Here is a 21,148-nt window from a genome sequence, read left to right as displayed (position 1 = left end):
TTGATATATGCCACAGCCGTGGCATTGTCGGACTGGATCCTGGCAGGACAATTCTTTAACCTGAAGGTCCAGATTTCTAGAGCCAGATACACTGCCGGAATCTCTAGGATGTCGATGGGCAAGGCTCCTACTCCCCAGCCTGAAAAGGCTGGCATCTGTCGTTACTACCTTCCAGATAGTTGATCTGAAGGACTTTCCCTTCAGCAGGTTCCAAGATAGTAACCACCAACTGAGGCTTTGGTACACATGAGGACGGCCACATCGGCAAGTCCAAAGCTTGAATAGTTTTGCTTCTGTTCTACTTTGAACCGCAGAAACCTCTGGTGAGGATGAAATATATGGACAAGCAGCTATGCATCTCTGATGTCGATGGACGCCAGAAGTTTTTCTCCTTGCAGGATGGAAACGACTGACTTGATTGACTCCATGCAAATGGAGCGGATATTCAGGAGCCGATTTAGATTACGTAGATCTAGACTTGGTCTGATATCCCCATTTGGCTTTGGCACCGTAATTAGTTTTGAGTAAAACCTCAAACCTTGCTCTTGTTTGGGAATCTGTCTGATCACCCCTTGAGCCAATAATCGGTCTAATGCTTGCAACAGGGATTGCCTTTTCCCTGGATCCTTGGGAATGTTTGATCTCAGAAAACGAGATGGTGGAAACTCTCAAAGCTCTAGCTTGTATCCTAGAGACACTGTGGAGAGAGTCCATTTGTCCTGAATCTCCCTTTTCCAGACTTCCGAGTACATCAGAAGTCTCTGATGACAGAGGCCGAACAGTTTAAATGAAAGACGCTTAAATTTTCTTTTGACTGGCAAAAGAGTACTGGAAATTGTTTGAATGTATTTATCCAAACTATCGTCAAATAATCGTTCTGCCTTAAAGGGGAAACTAGTTAGAAGGTTCTTACAAGGCGTCTCAGCTGAGCAACCCTTTAACCAAAGGGTCCTTCGCATATGTACAAGTACAAACGCAAGGCGTGATGCCTGGTGAATAGAATCCTTCATAGTGTCTACAGCAAAGCATGATGCTTTAGGTAGCTCGGCCAGTTCCTGTGCTTGTTGTGCAGGGAGCTCATCTGAGAGCATCTGTGAACTGGTCCTTTAAGGACTGACAGATGCCTATAGCTGCAATTGCAGGCTGAGCAACAGCTAAGAAAAAAAGGATTTTAACAGACCTTCCAACTTCTTATCTGTTGAATCTTTAAGCATAAGCGCATTATCCACTGGGTAAAAAAAAAATAATAAAAAAAAAAAAAAAAAGCGTCAACTGCTGGAACTTTCCATCTTTTAGTGAATCTTTCTTCCATAGGATAGAGCTTTGCGAGTCTCTTTGGAAGGGAAAAAATGCTTATTCGGATGATCCCATTCGGTATAAATAAGCTTTTTTTAGTAATGCGTGGACAGGAAATGCATGCAAAGGCTGTAAAGGCTTCAAAGAACCCAAGGAAGAGACCGGCCCTTCAGATAACTCTGTTAGGGGTAGCATGCAAGTAGAGCGAACCATCTTTGCAAGCCTCTGTACTTCAGATTGTGAAGTAGGGATCCTTGGAAAGTATCGTTTCCTAGGCAGAGAAATAATCGCATGTCTATCCTCCCGATCATCTGAGGGCAATACCCCATCCTGTCCCCATAATTCTCTTGGACCTTCCACTGACTGTAAAGAGTCCAAGGTGGGGGAGGGGGATCTAGGACGCTTCCTATACACTGGATGGAGGATGCGATTAAAGCTGCTAATCTTCCTTCTAAGCCTTGCAAGGCAGAGGAAAATGCATCTTCTGTTACCTCTACAGGGGCTGAAGTGTGTGAAGCAGTTGCACCACTGCTAGCTTCCAATGACTCACCCTGGCTTGCCATGTCTGATCTTTCCGAAGAGGAAGACAGTATGGAGGCATAACTGGGATTCCCAGCGCCTGGGGGGAGTGACACCTTAGGTACCTTTACGGTAGGTCTGGAAGACATAGTGCAAAGCACAAGCAGAGGTACACACAAAATAACAGTTCTTTTGCTACTAAGTAACAATAGTTTTTCCTGTCTGGAAATGCCTGTTTACACCCTTACGTGCCCAGCGCTCTTTGTCTCTTAGTTTAACAGACTGCCTCTCTTCAGTAAAAAAAAAAAAAAAGTCTTTCTGAAATGAGTGTCAGTGATATAAAGCCTCAGGTAGAACCTGATTGGCATCCTCAGCGCTTCCCCTCAGCTATGCGGCGAGCGCTGTGTGTGAGGACGTTACATCCATACACAGCACCACGTAACCTTGCGAACATGCCCCTTTGCATTCTCAGGCCCTGCTAGGGACCTGAATGGCCAACACAAAGTAAGGTGAACGTACTATACACCTCTACAAGGGGGAAGGGGAAGAGGGATTCTGTCATCAGATTTATAGTTTTTTTTTTTAAAACCACAGAAACAGAGCATTTCCCAATGTTACTAGGTGGAAGTGCTGGGTTGTAATTAAACCATGCAGCTAAAGCAGCTGCGTCAACCAATCAGCCACCGCCCATATAGAAGTTTATACACATCTCTGTATTAGCAACTGCTGTATTTTTTACCAAATCCCACAAGATCTATAGTAAGAACCCCCTCTGCCGCTGGGACCACACATGTTCTGAGACAGAGCTGCACTAAGACACATCATAGGTAGTGCAAGTTACTCCTTATAGAGGAGACATTTATAAGGCATGTAAAAGGTATATTGAAGGAAAAAGCAAAGCTTCTTCCCTTACCTTGTCCTTGCTGCAGGATACTGCCGATTTAACAGACAGATCCAACTTTCACCCATCATGACGGGCTGTGTTTAAACACGCCCAAAGACTGGGCCCTTTTAAAAAAGGGGTTCCGCTCCTTTGGGCCTTGTATAGCACCCCTCAAGACAACTTTAGGAAATGTAGCAAGACCAAAAAGCGTCCTGGTTCCTAGGGTCCAGCACTCAAAGGGAAGCATTACAGGCAAAACCTCGTTCTTGCATCGAGGTCCAGGTACCATCCTATGGCCTCGGTGGCGAGGATGGATCCGATTGTGGCGGTTTCTTTAAATTCAGCATGGATCCCTTCTGGAGCTCCGCAGAGCACATTTTCACTCGTGACCAACACCTTAGACACTGGCGAAAAAACTGAGTGCTCCTGGGAGGAGGGGTTATATAGGGGAGTCAACTTCCTGTATTGGTTATACCAGTGTCAACACCTGAAGGTAGGCCTATAATGTACGATAAAGAAATCTAGTATTAACCACTTGCCGACCGCCAATGTACGTCCCTACTTTGGGGACGGATATCGTTATGGCAGCAGCTAGCGGGCAGTCACAATGTGACTGCCTGCCCCGCCTCTCATGCCTCCTGATGTCAGTGGGAATGCTCAGTCCCACCCACTGACTGTAGCTATCAGATCAGAACAGAGATGGGCCAGGCAGTCACATGAGTGGCGTGGACACTGAGAAATGATGTAGCTACATATTTTTTTTTAAAAGCACATACAGTGGGGCACTTAATGGATTAACACAAGATTTATTAAGTTATTTTAACAGCTATATGCTCTGAGCACTCTCCCAGAAGGAGCAGGGGAAGTCGGGATGAAATACGAATCGCGATGCATCGATGCTGCGATTTCAGCACTCCTATTTGGGTGTGTTTAAGGTCTTGCCCCCATCCCAGCACACCTTTACTCACCCTAATACAAATCCTCTTCCCCCCAATACCCCACTTGGACTAAACCCTCTTGGAATAAATCCTCTTCCACCATAGCCCTCCCATTCCAGTAGAACCACCCCCCCCCCCCCATAAAAAAAAAAAAAAAAACACAACTTAGTATAAACTCTCTCCCCTACTCCCACTCTCCCAGCGTCCCATGAATCCAGGCTGAGTCCTGGAGCCCAGTGCTGGAACAAGTTCTAACGCTTGGCTCCACTAAGTTGCCTAGCAAGAGTGGGCTAGAGTGGGCATCAAGGGCAAATGTCCTCCATCTCTTGGGGGTCCCAGATCATCCCCTCTGACAGCCTGGATCTTTGTTTTTGTTTTGTTTTTTGGGGGGGGGGGGGGGTTGTAAGATGATATGTACTAGGGCAGTGATGGCAAACCTTGGCACCCCAGATGTTTTGGAACTACATTTCCCATGATGCTTAGCTACACTGCAGAGTGCTTGAGCATCATGGGAAATGTAGTTCCAAAACATCTGGAGTGCCAAGGTTCACCGTCACTGTACTAGGGGGTTCTTTGGAAGAGCAGAGTAATTGTGCTAGCAAGGGAAGGGGGGGGGGTGTAAGAGGTTGGCTATGTGCTGGGGGTGCTTTGGGAGGGATGCAAGATGATATGTACTAGGGGGTTCTTTGGAAGAGCAGAGTAATTGTGCTAGCAGGGGGGGGGGGGTGTGTAAGAGGTTGGCTATGTGCTGGGGGCCCCTTTGGGAGGGAAAGGGCTACTGCTAGCAGATGTCACATTTCAGATTTCAAATTCACCCCACACTTTTGGCATATGTTCACTCTCATATCAAAGCGCACCCCCCCATTACGCTACCAATTGTACATCTTTAAGGTTTCCTCCTCCCCAGCCACTCTCCCCCTCCTGTCTGTCTATAAAGCATAGAAAACTTTCTACAGACCTGAGATCAGCATGTGTCCCTGCCCCCCTCCTCCTCCTGTGTGTGTAAACAAGAGCGCAGGAAAGGGAGGAGTAGCGCTGCCACATTTAAGAACATACTTTCTATCAGCCCAGCTCCAGCATTTGACTGGGGCTGGACTGGAAGAGGGTGGCTGTCCAAATCATAAATTGATGATTAATAAGGCATATCATAGAACTCTAGTTGAAGTTCTGGAGGCTAATTCATTCGCTTGTAAATGCCCCACCAATACCTTGGCGAGGAAAGTATGGCAGATAGCTAAGCAACTCTTGGCCTATGGGGGGGGTAACTGAGTATACCCCCCTATGGAACAACGGAGAACTGGCTGAACTAAACTGTATAGCCCGGTCCCAGGAGTGGGAGAGGAGGGGGATTAGAAGACTGCTGCATCTCTACCAGGGGAACACTATGAAATCTTTCGAAGACCTCCGCCAGGAATACGACATCTCCAATAAAACATTTTATATATATTTGCAAGTGAGGCATGGGATACATTCACAGTTTGGCACACTTACTATCGAGAGGACAAAGAACCCCTTGTTACAGAGATTTCTTGAGCAAGGACAAACAAAGGGCCAGATCTCTAGCTTGTATACAAAACTTAGGGATAAAGTTTTGAATGGAGAAGGACCGGACAAGAGCAGGAGGGGATGGGAGGAAGATCTGGGACCAATTGAGCAGGAACAATGGGACGAGATCCTAGCACAGGGGAATTTGGTGTCTATCTCCCCATCGCAGCGTATGTCCCATAAGCTTTTTTTATATAGGGCATACTATACCCCCAAAAAAATGCAGAGGATAAGCAATAGGTCCAACGGGGAGTGCCCTAGATGTAGAGCATCAGGAGACCTGCTCCATATGGTATGGAAGTGCCCAAAACTGTATCGGTACTGGATAGAAATTGTGCACAGAATAAATAGAATTTTTAATACCACCTTAGAACCTGAAGCTAGGACTTGTCTATTAGGGATTATGGAAAGGGGTGGCATCTCTGCTGCAACAAAAACATCTATATTAAGATGCCTGTACCAGGCCAGACGCTTAATCGCGATGAATTGGCAGGCAAAGAATCCTCCAGCACTCCAAGCATGGATAAATACCATCAATTCCATAATTTGGTGCGAACGGGCAATGTATATTAGACAAAATAACCTTAAAAAATTCAAGCTGCTATGGAATCCATGGTTGAGGGACATTGGCTTCCCCCTAGATGAGATAGTGGAGGATGGGACCTAGAGTGCACCTATCGGTCTCAGGCCCGGGGCGGCCTGGGAGTCTACTGGAAGCTCCTTATTTCGGTCCCTGAATGGATTCGCCACTTCGTTATCGGCTATCCAGATAAGCTTGTTTGGATTTAGCAGCGTGTGTTCGAAGAACAGGGGTATGGGGGGGGGGAGGAGGGGTTAGCCCTACAGGGGCGTTAGCGATAATTAGAGGGATAGATATGACTACGTCATTGGTGTTAAGTAGTTTCTTTGGAAGAAAAACTCGGTATTTTTGGCTGACATGTATACCCCCTCTATGTATGCAAAACCATGCTTTATTTATGCATGTATAAGTGAAATTTTTTTTTCAATAAAAAAACAATTAAATTAAAAACAAGAGCGCAGGAGGAGGAGGGGGAGGAGGCAGCCAGCTTTGTTCTGCTGTGTGAGTGAGACGGGCTGCCGGGACAGTGGGGAGGAGAGACAAACAGATGGACGAGCAGACATATCATTCCCCGTGCAGTCTGATCTGAATGATGTGTCTGGGTCGGAGGCAGATAGAAACTCGAACACATCATTCAACAACCAGACTGTCTGGGAGAAACCCATACAGGTGGCAACCCTACACACATGCCCTGTGGTTAGGCTTTTACATACATTGCACAGCAAAATAATCCCCTTACCTGGAGGATCCATAAAGTCAAAATGGACCAAGTCATCAATACCAAGCTTTTTCAACTGCAACACCACTGAACCCAGATTAGACCTCAAAATTTCAGGGTATGTGTTGTCCTATAAAAAAAAGAGATCTACGTTTAATAGGTGATGCTACATAATCCTTTAAATTTTAGAGAGGTTACCGTCAGCCTCTAAAAAGTTAAAGTTGACCATCCGGATTCTATTTTTAATTTCTATAAAGCTTGTGGACAAATACAAAAATAAACCATTAAAGATTTCAGCAAGGATTAAAAGTGTTACTAAACCCACAACCGTAAAATCAGTCTGTATATGCAGTAAAGTGTGCTTGTTATACTCAATGTGGAACCTAAAGTGTTAATACTCTGCATGTGTATAAAGGCTATTTGATCCAGGTCTTCTCTGATATTACCTCCCTTTCCCCAACCCATCTCCTGATAGTACACAGCCCTGAGGGAAGCTGCTCAGGCTCAGTTTGTTGTGTATTGCTACAGAGTTTTGTTTTCTTGGGAGGGTGGATTTGATAAGCACAGGGCCAATCAGCACTGTCCAGACAGAGGGTTAGGGGTCATGCAGCCTCAGAACAGTGAGGAAAATTAAAATTCCTCCTACAAGCTTTAACCAGTACATTAGAACTTCTCCATGCCAGTGATTTCATGTCACAGGATCCTCTGTAAACAAATGCGCCATGTAACTCCCCCCACACCCAAAAAATAAAAGTAGAATAGGAACTAAGTGGGTAAGCTTTTAAACATTTCAGGTACATATCTTACGAACAGCAAAGAATGTGTGTTAATGTAGGTTAATAAAAGTTATACCTGCATTTCAGTTTTGTAAGCTTTTTCTGTGTAAAGTCTAAAGCACTTTCCTGGCCTAGTACGACCAGCACGGCCTGCCCTTTGCTGTGCTGAAGCCTTGCTGATAGCAGTCACCAGAAGGGACTCTACTCGAATGCGAGGGTTGTACACCTAGAATAAATCAAAACAGAAAATTACTAACAATGCTACAATTTGAACATTTTGTACACCATCGTGAAAAATACAATTGCATTGACACTGCATGCCCTTAAAAAATGTATTTTGAGGACCAGCTGTTTAAGGCAAAAGGTATGCATAGATATAGACAAAATTATGTGAATGTGCAAATTACCAAGTATAACTGTAGAAAAAAAAAAAAACATCAGAGGGAAGCAGGTGTGAAAACCTACTAGTGAAGGCTCACAAAATTTTGGAAAAAATAAAAAATCTAGCAAGCGAACACCAATCACATTTCCACTATAATGACCTTTGAAATTACCCTACCTGCTCTTTTTGGTGCCTTATTGACAGCATGTACAGGGCAGCCTCATCAGCCAACAGGAGCCAAAGGCAAGATACATTTTAGCCAGATTTGAAAAGAATTCTACACACAGGGTTCTTAGTCATCTCCCTAGAAACTAGCTACAAACCTCACATGTGCAATACTAATCAGACTTTTCCATGGCTCAAATTCTAAAGACTAGGACTAGCATACCTTTTGCTTAGCAAACCCAGGATCGATCACAAATACAACGCCATCAATAGTCAACGAGGTCTCAGCAATATTGGTGGAAACGACAACCTGAAATAGAAGGCATTGAAAACAACTTAAGACCGTAAGGCACCATGACATCTTTGCATATCAATGATAATAGGAGCAGCACTGAAAAATTCTCATGATCTTTTAGCATTTGAAACCTTCATTGGTGTAGGAATTTTTTTTTTTTGTAAAAAGATTTACTAAAACTGAGCACTCAAAATCTGATGCAGCTGTGCATTGCAGCCAAACAGCTAACTTCAGCTTGTTCAAATAAGCTTTGACAATAAAACCTGGAAGCCAATTGCCTTTTATGCACCAGATTTTGCATGCTCCAGTTTTAGTAAATCGCCATGTTTTTGGCTTCCTAGGACACCAAAATTTCAGGATTCCTGTTTAGGGAGCCATGCTTTTCTTTTGCATCTAAGACAGACATACACCCAGATGTGTACTCTTGCCCCAGTTAATGAGAAGTATACTGCAGTGAGTTTTATCTATCGCAATAATACTGTACATGTGTCTATAGTGGCTCAGTATCGATAGAACAGGAGCAAGCCTATGTAACAAAGTGAACTAAAATCTTTACCGTATATAAACAACTGATCTGAATGGGACAATATTTCCGGGAGAAAAAAAAAAAATTGGAAGTTACACACAGTAAGATCTGTAGGAATCAGGAGCTCTGGTGTGTTTGTGTTTGGTACAACCAATGCATAACAGATAACTGAAGCACAGGCGAAAAAAAAAGCCCCAAATGATTCATGGCAGGAGGAGTTTTTCTGATCCCGATTCAGCCCAGCTTAGATACGACATACGAAAGAGAAGTAGTAACATACAAGTCCTCAGTGTATACATGTTTCTCCACAGGTGAACAATTACAGACATGTGTAAACCGTAACCAGTGTTTCCATTTGCAAATTTTGAGGGGTCGTCACCGAATACTCTGCTGTTACTTTAAATATATTCAAGCATATAAATTTAAAACCAGAACACTTTCACATCTTCCAAGGCTGTATGCATGCCTCATCAGCAAACCTACATTTGCTATGTGTTGCAAATGTCATCTGTGAACAGCGAGATTATGTGAACGTAGCAGAAAGGAATACCTGGGTATCTAAAGAGACTTAAAATTAATTTACAGCCATAGCCAATTGTTAACATGATTTCTTAATTGGTGTAGAGTAACAGCACCTGGTACATGCAAGTGCAGCAATAAACAAAATTTTATGGATGACTAAATTCAGCATCTCCTTTTCATTAATTCCAGGCACATAGATGTGCCCTTGATACATTGTTTTACAATTCAAGACACATGAAAGGGAAGAGAGGTTTCAGCACAGACATGTGAAAGACTAAACTGCTTTTAATATGCAGGGTTTACTAATAGGAAATGGAAAGTGACAAGACCCGTTTATATATAAAAAGGCATAACAGGTAAGTGCCCAAATAGAAATTTTGAAACGACTAGTCCCGATATTACTGCCTCTAAACCATACCTAGTTTTCTCCTTGAAGAATTGTGCCTCAACACCACAATTCTGTCTACCCATCAAACATGCTAGCTCCAGGGCTGTAATAGTTCAGAGAACAACTCACTGCTTTTACCATTACAGTTTTGGATATATTGTTCAGCACTCAGTTCTGCCTTCAAAGAGGCATACCACACATGCCTCACAGTGCGTAAGGTATTTCAACTAATGAAAATCAGAAGAGCATTCTATTCTAGCTAAATTTATACTTACTTTCCTTCCTATTGCACCACTTGCTTTCTTGGGTGGAGGGGGCTCAAATATTCTCTGCTGCTGTTGGGGTGGGAGGGTTGAATATAATGGGATGATCTTTATGTCGCCAACTTCAGGACCTAAGTCATCGATCTCACGTTTAATCCTTTTGCAAGCTTCATCAATCTCCTACAAAACAAAAGCAAGAGACAAACACACATCTGTAAATCTGCAAACAATGCAACAGAAAACAGAATAAAAGCTGCCAGTGTATGATTTACTCTGTAAATAACCCTTGCAGTGGGAGAAAAAACAAGTGGTCATTACTAAACTCCTTCACAAAATGCTAGATAGGCCCAGCTGTTATGCCAATTATAAGCAAGCAACTCAAACCACTGAAGAAAGATCAGCAATGGCAGTCTTCCCATTAGCACTGCCCCCCTAAATGCATGTACAATAAGGTCCCCTTCACAAAAGGGTGATTTTCCCTGTGCCCCCTTCTTGCCAGTGTCCCATTTTAGACTATTGGGACATGCAGCTGCACAGAAAAAGCTGATGTGTCCCTACATGACATGCGAGTGAATGTCCCCCAACTCACCGTGTGCATTCGGGGACCCGCATCTCATATAGGCCAGTAAAAGACAGCCCTGCATGGGGCACAAAGAAACCTGCCTCGTGTGAATGTGGCCCAATTATCCCACCCAGCTCCTTCACCACCCTGTCAGTGTGGGGCATCCAGATGTGAACACACAAGATCTTCCCTAAGTGACTGCTTGGGACTGAACAGCCAATAGCCATGCATGAAAGATTTCAAGCACAAGGACGTCGCCCTGATCTACGCTCCAAAAAATGGCAACACTGGAACTTAGATGTGATTCCTGCAGCAGGAAGAAGCATGAGGCAGGCTGCAAAGTATAGACCCCTGTAGGTGCGAGCAAGGTAGACAATGAATGGACAAAGTCAGACTTCAAGTTTTCTTCATATTTTATATTGGTTAGCACTGTCACTCTACAAACTGTACAAACGATCCTGTGCTACAACCTTCACCCAATTCAAAACAGCTGGCTAAAAAAAACAAAAAAAAAAAAAACACACACACACACACACACACACACTCAAAAAAATGTTTATTTGTAAGTGCAGCATATTCTGCAAATATACAAAAGAGATGTGTGCCTACACACCAATTCTGTGCAATCCCAAAAAAGTTAGAACGTTGTGTAAAAGTAAAATCTACAATGTTTTCAAATGGAAAAGCATCATGTCAATTAAAATATTCTTATATAAGAAAGCCATACGCAAGTGTAAAGTGCCTAGCAAGCGATTGCCAAGATCAACTAAAACAGAGCAATCAGTTTTGGGTCAACATTCCCTTCAAAACTGTCAGGATGTTATAGAGAGGAAGAAAGGCTAACATGTTGGATAAAGATCTCTGAGCAATGTACCTGACATATGCAAGAAAGAAAGCAAGAAAGAAAGAAAGCAAGAAAGAAAGAAAGAAAGCAAGAAAGAAAGCAAGAAAGAAAGAAAGAAAGCAAGAAAGAAAGCAAGAAAGCAAGAAAGCAAGAAAGCAAGAAAGCAAGAAAGAAGAAAAAAAATTAAAAAAAAATAAACACACAACACAGTAAAAAAATAGAAAAAAAAAGTCATGCCAGTCAGGCCTGGCATGGTACAAACCTCTTGGCCTGTGAGAAACAGAAGTAGATCTCCTTCTTCCTCTTCACACATGTGAATCTGGATTACTGTGCGGATAGCAGCTTCCAGGTAGTCTCTCTCTGGCTCTGGAGTATAGAAGATTTCTACAGGATGTGTGCGGCCAGGAATAGTCAGGAGAGGGCAGCTATCAAAATACACTTGGAATTTGCCTGCATCAAGTGTGGCACTCATGACTATAACCTAAATCAAACATGAAAGGAAAGGTCATTTTCACTGTGAGATCTTTTGCCTGTAGCACTACAAATGCAGGGTTACCAAGCTTAAAAAATACATTAAAACATTTTTGATGCAAGTAAAATGCAAAATTAACAAAAAGATGCAATACGTCTGAAGCAGCACAGCACTGTAAACCAACTCCTGGGAGTATCTGCATCTCTTGAGCAGACTGTCTACTTTCTAATGGAAGTTATTCAGGCAGATCAATTACACACATGATGGAAGTTACGCAGACCCCGCCATGTATCCTGGGCTCCACTGCCCCTCCTGGGCACCTGGGATGGTCGTGTTGGGTGTCTGCAGGGAGAGCAGAGGATGATCAGTGAACAACTGTGCACTGATCATCCCTGCACTCAAAGAAGTCAGAAGCAAGCAGCATTTTCTCACTTGTTTCTGGCTGCTGTGGCCCGGAGAACAATCTGATCAAATGGAGATCTACAAAATAACTGTAGGTGGGCAGCAGAAAGAACTGAAGTTTCACGTTGCAAGCAAACATAGCAGCAGAGACATGTTTCCCCAATACTGTATGATGGGAAGGCTGACTTGAGCAAAAACACCACCGGGTGAGATTACCGCACTGCACCCACGATATTAACCTTTCAGCATAGAAACTGTTGGGAACGGGGAATTTAAAAAAGGTTGACTATGCAAAGGCGGCAACTCCTGATGCTCGGCTTGACCAGCCTACTCATTACATGAGTACTCAAAGACATGGGCAAGCACTGAGGCAATAAGAGCTCTAGACATTGAAGCCAACTTTTACCAAAACATTCATATTTCTCATGGGAAAGGCTGCTGCATTAGGCTCTAGGATTTAAATAAGTACACAAATGCAACTTGGGGAATGTTCAGAGTGGGCAGTCACAGCTGACCAATTGGTAAGTGATCTTATAGACTTTGTAGGCATCATGCTCCAAATTCTATTGAATATTTATTTTTTTTTTTTTAACAAAATGGACAGACTTACCTTTAAATCATTCCTCTGCCGTACAACCTCTTTTAACACTCCCATTAAAATATCAGTGGCCAACGTCCTCTCGTGAGCTTCGTCCAGAATAACTACACCATATCTTTCCAACAATGGGTCATTCATAGCCTCTCGAAGTAACATACCATCAGTCATGTACCTGGCAAAAAAGAAAGCCACATGAGACAACAGGTATGCACAGACGGTAGGTAGCCCTGCTGCTTTACAGTTCTAATGCCTCAATTAAAATTCTCACCCCTAGAGGCGATTCAGTTCGCATTGTGCGCTATATAAGTATTTCATTCATTCATTCACCCCTAAAACTTTGTATATTTTGTACACTGTTCGCATGTGCACAGGCTTCCTTCTACAGAGAAAAACCTGCTGCCATCTTAGCAAGTTAACACAACAGCATGAGATGGGCCATTTACAAAAGTTTCATATCACATGATTATCCAAATAAAATAGGTTTAAATCCTTTTCTTTGGAGTCCATTGAAGAACATAGGAATCATATTGTCAGGATTAGGGCAACTAACAATTTCCATAATCGATTCGTTGGCCGATTGTTTTGATTAATCTGTTAATAACCTTAAAAAAAAGTGTGGTATATAAAATGTAGTTAATATGCAAAGTTTAAAAAAAAAAAAAAACGCAATTTATTCTTAAATATCTCTATACAGTGGTAAATATAAATGACCAACTATATGGTTAAGGAGCAAAATATCTAATCCACTGAGAATAACAGAAGAGATACTGCATATACTATTAGAAGAGATATACTGTATATACTATTAAAGGATGAATCTGGTAAAAATCATCAGAATCAGGAGATAAATAAAAAAATGTAACAGTCTTCCCTCAAAAAATAAAATGTAATTTTAACAACGTTCGTTCGATATTCTAATCAGTGGGGTCAAATCAATATTCATTTTCAACCAGTGACGGGAAAACTTAGAAGTGGAAAACTTCCCGGTCAAAGGAATTTTCAGACAGATTTTTCATTCAGAAAAGACATTTTAAAAACAGAATGTTGAAAACAAGTGAAAATTTCAAACATTCTTTCATTCAGCGAATGTACAAAGATTTTTCGTCTGAATATTCAAGTCTGAAAATTTATCGGTGTGGCCACCAAAAGGCTCAGTACACACCTATGCGGTTTGCTTTTGATCTGTTTCTGCAGTGCGTTTTGATTTTTGCGCACGTGATTTTACAGCGATTTGTTTTTGCATTTCTTTTGGCCAATTTGTTGTTGGGCAGATTAAAAAACACAAATTGCAGCAAAAACCCATTACATGCTTTTCTGCAGCTTCTCCATTGACGTATATTAAAGGTTTTTTTAGCGCAAGAAAGTCCCTGACCCTTTCCAAATATGCAGAGGCTGAAAAAAAAAAGCATAGATGTGGGCCACGAGGAGATGCCTAACTGGTGATTGGCATGGATGGTGGGCTATTCCACACAGACGAGGGATCATGCCCACCCAGTCTGTGGTGTCATTTGATGCCATATTGCAAGGTAGTACTATTCCACCTGACGCCGGAGACTGGATGGGTGTGATTCCTTTCCTTTGCCTCCCAGTCTCTCCATCAGAGCCTGAGGGTGGGTCCTTGCCAACGTCATATTTGGGGTATATATGCAGACGGAGTTCACTGGTGGGCCATTCCACACACAACCAGCACCAGACAGGCATCTCCTCACTGCCCACTTAATCTCACCACACATGCAAGTCCCCATGGAGATAATCCCCAACTCCATTGCCCATTTTTCTTTTTCATGCAATTCACATTATCTTTTTTTGTTTTCATCAAAACATTTATGTGGTTGCCACATGCTCACAATCCGCACAGCACACAGACTGTCGTGGTGCATACCTGGCTGCTTTTCCCCAAATGGGGCTGGGTCCTGCCTCAGCCCTGGACTATTTTGTCTGGGGCCCTCGTGCTTCCCATTTAACCACTTCCGGACTGGCTCACGCCGATATACATCAGCACTTTGAAGGGGGAGAACGCTCTTATGGCAGCAGCTAGCTACCATTATAACCCTGGTATCCTCTTCAGTGAGCGGTCCGGTTTCCGATAAAAGTAGTCTTTGTGGCAGATTTGCTGCAAGATCACTTTTATCGGTGGCAGTAGTCTTTCTGACCCCACATCTCATATTTAAGAGGTCCTGTCATACTTTCTTTCCAATTACAATGTTTAAATTTCTTGTAATAGGAATAAAAAGACACTTTTTTTTTTTTTTTTAAAAGAACAGTGAAAAAATAAATATATATTTTTAACGCACCCCGTTCTGCTGAGCTTACATGCACAAGCGAATGCATACATGAGCAGCGCCCACATATGAAAATGGTGTTCAAACCACACGTGAGGTATCGCTGCGATCGCTGGCGAGAGCAATAATTCTAGCCCTAGAACTCCTCTAACTCGAAATATGCAACCTGTAGAATTTTTTTAAACGTTGCTTATGGAGATTAAGGGTAAAAGTTTGTTGCCATTCCACGAGCGGGCACAATTTTGAAGTGTGACATGTTGGGTATCAATTTACGCGGCATAACATTCTTTCACGAAAATAAAAAAACTGGGCTAACTTTACTGTTGTCTTATTTTTTATTAAAAAAAAAAAAAAAAAAAAAAAATTAAAAAAAAAAAAAAGGTTTTAAGTTAAATCTCAGAAAGAGGTTCAGTCCTTAAGTGGTTAGCAGGCTGGGTACAGCTTTGGAGCCCGTGTGCAAGTACTATCATTTGCTCCTTATTGGTTCCTCTCTTTAGGGCAGGGGTGCCCAACCTTTTGAAGAGTGAGGGCCACTTAAGTGACTTGGTAACCAGTCGTGGGTCGCAATGAATGGAGCGGGCAGATGACAGGTTCGTGTCCACTCCGCATATGCAGAGCGGACACAGCCCGCTCTACTCTATGGGCCCTCTTATCTGATCTGCCCAGATGGAAGGGCACGGTTGCCCTTCTGTTTTTTTGGGGGGGATCGGATTTAGGTGGGTGTAAACAGACACAAGTCCATTTACATCTGCTTCTCCATAGAGGTGAATGGAGGGTCTGATTGGATCGGACTGATCGTGTGAAAGGGGCCCGAGGCTGCTTTCACACTGATGCGCTAAGGTTCACCCACACTGCAGGTGCAGCGCAGTGCACCTGTGGCTTTCCTGCAGATAAGTTGCACTTTGCCATAGACTTCTATTATATCCGGAAGGTGTGGTGCACTTTCTGAAAGTGCACCAAACTCGCAGGTAATAACAGAAGTCTATGACTGTGCTGGTAACAGCGCTGGATCAGTTTGAAAGCAGCTCAGTAACCATTGCAGAACAGATATTCCCATATATACAATGTGATTTTAGTAACGTACCTTCAATAAACAGTCTTCCATTTAAGAATTGTCGGCTGTTCCTGTCCCAGGCAGAGTGCATTTGGTATCACTTTGCCTGTGACGGAAGCATCGGCTTATGTGACTCAGATCTCTCCACAGCCATGCTTCCTCTACTGCCCAGCTTAATTCAAATAACTGATGCCCTGGAATGGCGGGTTGGCACGATCTAGGCTTGCCATCCCAGAACAGGTCGTCGCGGGCCACTGGTTGGGCACCCCTGCTTTAGGGTATGATTCAATAAGACATTTTTGATATTCATGTATAGCCTACCTTTGCATCCAACTCCTGATAAATGGTTGTGAGACATGAAACACGTAGAGTTTATAGGGCGCACAGACCAGTTTGATTAATCTTTACATTCAATGGATCATGTGTACAATTTATGTATTATCCATATTATGCCATTTTTGAATAGGTGTATCTGTAATTTTGTCAGTCTATTTGCATATGGTTGTCTTACCCATTCAGAACATATATATTATGCATTTTAGATAATTTTATGTGAATATGTGATTGAATAAAAAACATTAATGCATGGTTTATAGCATGGACATCCCTTATTTAACCACATTCTGACCGCTGCATGCCGATATACATTGGCACAATGACAGCGGTAGGCAAATGGGCGTACCTGTGCGATCCCTTTAATTTGCGGGGCTAGCGGGCACGCTCCCGCCATGTACAGCATGACCACGGAACTCGCTGCCTGGCGGTGTCCCGCGATCATGTCACAGAGACGCAGAATGGGGAGATGCCTATGTAAACAAGGCATTTCCCAGTTCGGCCTAGTAACATGACAGGGTTCTCCTGTTCCCTGTCATCGGGAGCAGTGATCGCTATCATTTCAGTGGTAGCCCACCCCCCCCCCCCTCCCCCCAGTTAGAATCACTCCCTGGGACACACTTAACCCCTTGATCACCCCCTAGTGTTAAACCCCTTCCATGCCAGTGTCATTTATACAGTAATCAATGGCTATTTATCTATTGATCGCTGTAATGACAATGGTCCCAAAAAATATCAAAAGTGCCCAACGTGTCTGCCATAATGTCGCAGTCACGATAAAAAAAAAAAAAAAAAAAAAAAAAGAAGAAGAAGGAATTGCAGATCTCCATTACCGATAAAAAATAAAAATAAAAATGCCATAAAACTACCCTCTATTTTGTAAACGCTATAAATTTGTGAAAACCAATCAATATACGCTTATTGCGATATAAAAAAAATATTTTACCAAAAATATGTAGAACACATAGCGGCCTAAACTGATTAAAAAAAAAATAAAGTTTTTTGATTTCTATATTTTTGGGGGATAATTATTATAGCAAAAAATATTGCTTTTTTTGTTTATATATAGTGTAAAAAAAAAAAAAAATAAAAAAAAAAATAAAACACGGAGGTGACCAAATACTACCAAAAGAAAGCTCTATTTGTGGGAAGGAAAAAAAAAAGGAAGTCAATTTTGTTTTGGTGTAGCATCGCACGGCCGCACAATTGTCAGTTAAAGCGGCGCAGTGCCGAATCAAAAAAAGTGCTCTGGTCAGAAAGGGGGTAAAATCTTTTGGGGCTGAAGCAGTTAAAAGTCCCACTCTTTTTAAAAATAAAAGGATTTAAGAAGGGATTGCAAATGCTGGTCAATCCATAAAAGTATCCTCTCTACTGGTCTAGTAGCTTTCCTGTTAATGTGGGTAACTGGCAGACACTGTATACAAACCACTAGTTTCAAAGTGTAACTGTTCCAACACACCTCAGGTGAGGTCCAAGTCCCTGTAGGGGTTTCCAGTGTGCATAGAGGAATACCTCGAATAGTAGGTGTAGTAAAAAGGTATTTGCAGCTGCAGAAGCTCAAGGCTGGAAACAGCAAATGCAAAGTGGTGTGCAAGTCATCAATCACTGCATCAGAACTTGCACGACCTCTTAAATCTGAGATGACAGGAGACTTTAGTGTATCAACACAGTTTTATCAAAGGCTTTGAAGACTCGAGAGCCAATGAGGGTTATAGTGACCGGTCTGTTCTAAGGCATCAGGAAGATAAATTGTATCTGTAGGCCAGTCTTGTATGACTGCAGTAGATGTCCCTGACAAAAAGAAAAGAGGACTTTGCCTCACCCAACAGAGGTAATAGATTTAAATGAGATAGAAACTATACATCACAGGGTCAATGGATTCCAGCATTAGTGCCATCAGAGAATAGAGTTAATGTTCCCAAAACTATTGGGAGTGAGCCAAGGTCAATTAACCTGGGCTGGCCTACAGTACGTTTGTCCTTGTCCAATCCTCCTGTCTGTGGCAGTATAACCTGACAGCACGATTCTATGTCCCACAAAAATGTGTATGCTATGGTTATTTAAACTGGCAGCCATCTGTGATGGTACTGTTGGAAAAAGATTCCTGGTGGTCCTTGATTACAGATATGTAATCCCCCTACAATCTGTATATTAACATTCTCAGGCACAGTTACCCATGTTAAAGAGGGTTTCCACCTACAAAAAAAAAAAAATATTAAAAGCCAGCAGCTATAAATACTACAGCTGCTGACTTTTAATAAATGGACACTCACCTGTCCCGGGGTCCAGCGATGCCGGCAGCCGAGACCGATCGATCGCTCGGCTGCTGCTGCCACCATTCTCAGTGAGGGAATCAGGAAGTGAAGCGTTGCAATGGGAATGGTCCGCGCTGTCTCTGGGACCCGTGTGTGTCCCAGCCCGACAGCACGGCGAGACAGGAAGAGGAATAGACTCCCATGGGAGTCTATGCCCGGAAGTGGGTGCAAATACCTGTCTTGGGTATCTGCACCCCCTCCCCTCTGAAAAGGTGTCAACTGTGACACCAAAGGGGGGGGGGGGGGGTTACGATGAGCGGAAGTTACACTTTAGGGTGAACTTTATGAGAACATTAAAGATTTAGCCAAGAACCAGGAGTGCACAGCCGACAGCTGCACCTCAGACTAACAATCAGAAAAACTATCGATCAGAACATGACAGCCAATCAAAGAAGCTTGTGGACAAACTTTGCTGGTTGCAGATGGCATTATACCCCTACCCCTGTGCACAGATAAATCTATATTGCGTTAAAAAGCATGCCACAAAGATAAAACGTTTAAAAGTTTGATTGAAAACCTGTGTGTGTAAAAATAAAATTTTTGGTAGTAGCCTTAGAGTTTTGTTCAGTCAGCATTATATAATGTAATTTTACATGTTTACAACTATAGTGAGAAGGGAGAGACCAATGCAGCTCAAAAGAGGTTTACTTACTTCAGGATAGTTTTTGCACTACTGCAATCTTCAAATCGAATAGAATAACCTACTTCCTGGCCCAGCATGACATCCATTTCATCAGCGACTCTCTGCGCCACACTCATTGCGGCTACTCTTCTAGGCTGGGTACATGCAACACCTCTCTTGGGCCCAGGCAAAGATCGCATGTAATCAACACACCACTGGGGAATCTATAATGCACAAAGTGATTTCACCTTTTTAAAATTCAGCCATTCTTAAGTACCCATTGTCACACATTTTTGTAATCCCTTTAATTTAAGTTTTCAAAAAAACGATTAGCAAGGTGTGGCTGTCAATCGTCAAATTGACCAGCATGCTGGTGAATCACCACAAAAACAACCTAATCTGGGCAAAGGAAATACCCACACTCTAGTGCTCAAGCTGCCACCATTAAAGTTACAGGGTTGTGGGAACCTTGCTCCTGATATGTCTGGTCAGGCATTTCCCTGCTCTTCAGTTTGGATGGAACATGCGCCGATAATACAACCCCCACAGATGAGACCCCTTAGATAGGACAATGATTTCCCTGCAGATCTCATATACCATTGAGATCAAAGTTGAATTACCACCCACTAAGCCTATCCAATGAGATAGAGGTTTATTGGTGTTAGTGAATAAACTCTCCCATGTTCTATAATTAAAGTATAACTAAAGACAAAACACATTTATTATATATTTTTTAGTTTTGGATAGAGTGGAGAACAACTGTCCTTTTATTGCCATCTGTGCCCCAGTTAGACTGCTGGCAAACTGAAAGCCAACCTTAGCGCTAAAGCGCAGCTGGTTTTAACTGCGCTTTTTGGCTGCTAGCAGGGCGCTTTAACCCCCCCCCCCCCGGGTTAAAAACTCCAGTTTTGCAGCACTTTCCAGGCATTTTGTAAGCCCTGCCCATTCATTTCAATGGTGGGGTATTTTGGGAGCGCTAAATACAGCGCTCCAACCCACCCTGAAGATGCTGCTGTATGCATGACTTTTCGGAACGTCCCGCAACTGCACCGTCCCAGTGTGAAAAGTCACACTGGAATGAATGGAAGGCGATTTTCCGGAGCTTAAAGGCCATTTCCAGCGCTAAAGCGCCGGAAAACCATCCCAGTGTGATAGGGGTTTTAGGGAGATTCACCCTCTGTCTTGTTTACAACTATCAAAAATTTAATAAAATCCCACATTTTTGGTTGTCACCAGAACAGTAATAAAAAGGGAAAATCTTTCAATGGGGACACTAGATCTGGTGACCAAATTGAACCTTATTTTGCAGTTATTTCCTCACTTCCTGTTTTGGTTATAAGACAGGACAAGAAGTGGAGAAATCTCCCCAAGACACAAATGGTAAAAAGAAAAAAAAAAAAAATACAGGGGTTATACCATCCCTTACAGTATCCAAAATAAAGTATTGCCTATAGTTCTACTATAAAGTTGGCATGTGTGGGGTCTACCATCTTCTTCCTGTGTAATCAGGCTTTTGCAGAAAGTTTATATTTGTGCAATATACAGTATGAAAGTTATTTGATTATTCAGAATGGTCAAGCATCTCAGAGACCAAGATGAAACATTACACTTGGAAAGTGCAATTTGGATGACTAGACTGGTAAACCGTGAGAACACACTCAGATACTAGAACCCTGCTGTCAAAATATAAATCAGAGACAGGCCTCCTTTCGATACTGTAGTGATAAAGTATATTGAAAATTACCTCAGTTCTTAAAAGTCTAGGACCGACCTGTGCTGTGACCCTAAAAAGATTTATGAAAAATATACAGGCCATCCAGTGGATTACAGCTAAGATGGGCCTATGGTCTACTGAGCTAAATGTCCTT

General features: G+C 42.6%; 1 protein-coding gene across 1 annotated transcript in view; it reads right to left on the bottom strand.

Moving 5' to 3' along the window:
• DHX15 (DEAH-box helicase 15) overlaps nt 1-21,148 on the bottom strand; it is a 57,428-nt gene that overhangs the window by 23,117 nt on the left and 13,163 nt on the right. Inside the window, exons 3-9 of the mRNA XM_077477700.1 lie at nt 19,311-19,504; nt 12,687-12,846; nt 11,465-11,683; nt 9,809-9,976; nt 8,026-8,112; nt 7,332-7,481; nt 6,501-6,609 (exon numbers count right to left, since the gene is read on the bottom strand). Of these exons, the coding sequence (XP_077333826.1) occupies nt 6,501-6,609; nt 7,332-7,481; nt 8,026-8,112; nt 9,809-9,976; nt 11,465-11,683; nt 12,687-12,846; nt 19,311-19,504 (1,087 nt within the window). The remainder of the gene's footprint in view (nt 1-6,500; nt 6,610-7,331; nt 7,482-8,025; nt 8,113-9,808; nt 9,977-11,464; nt 11,684-12,686; nt 12,847-19,310; nt 19,505-21,148) is intronic.

The sequence above is a fragment of the Lithobates pipiens genome, unplaced genomic scaffold (assembly GCF_037356315.1).
Source record: "Lithobates pipiens isolate NorthernLeopardFrog02 unplaced genomic scaffold, aLitPip1_a1.2 Scaffold_13, whole genome shotgun sequence".
In the NCBI taxonomy this organism is placed as follows: Eukaryota; Metazoa; Chordata; class Amphibia; order Anura; family Ranidae; genus Lithobates; species Lithobates pipiens.
This window is presented reverse-complemented; position numbering and strand designations above follow the sequence as displayed.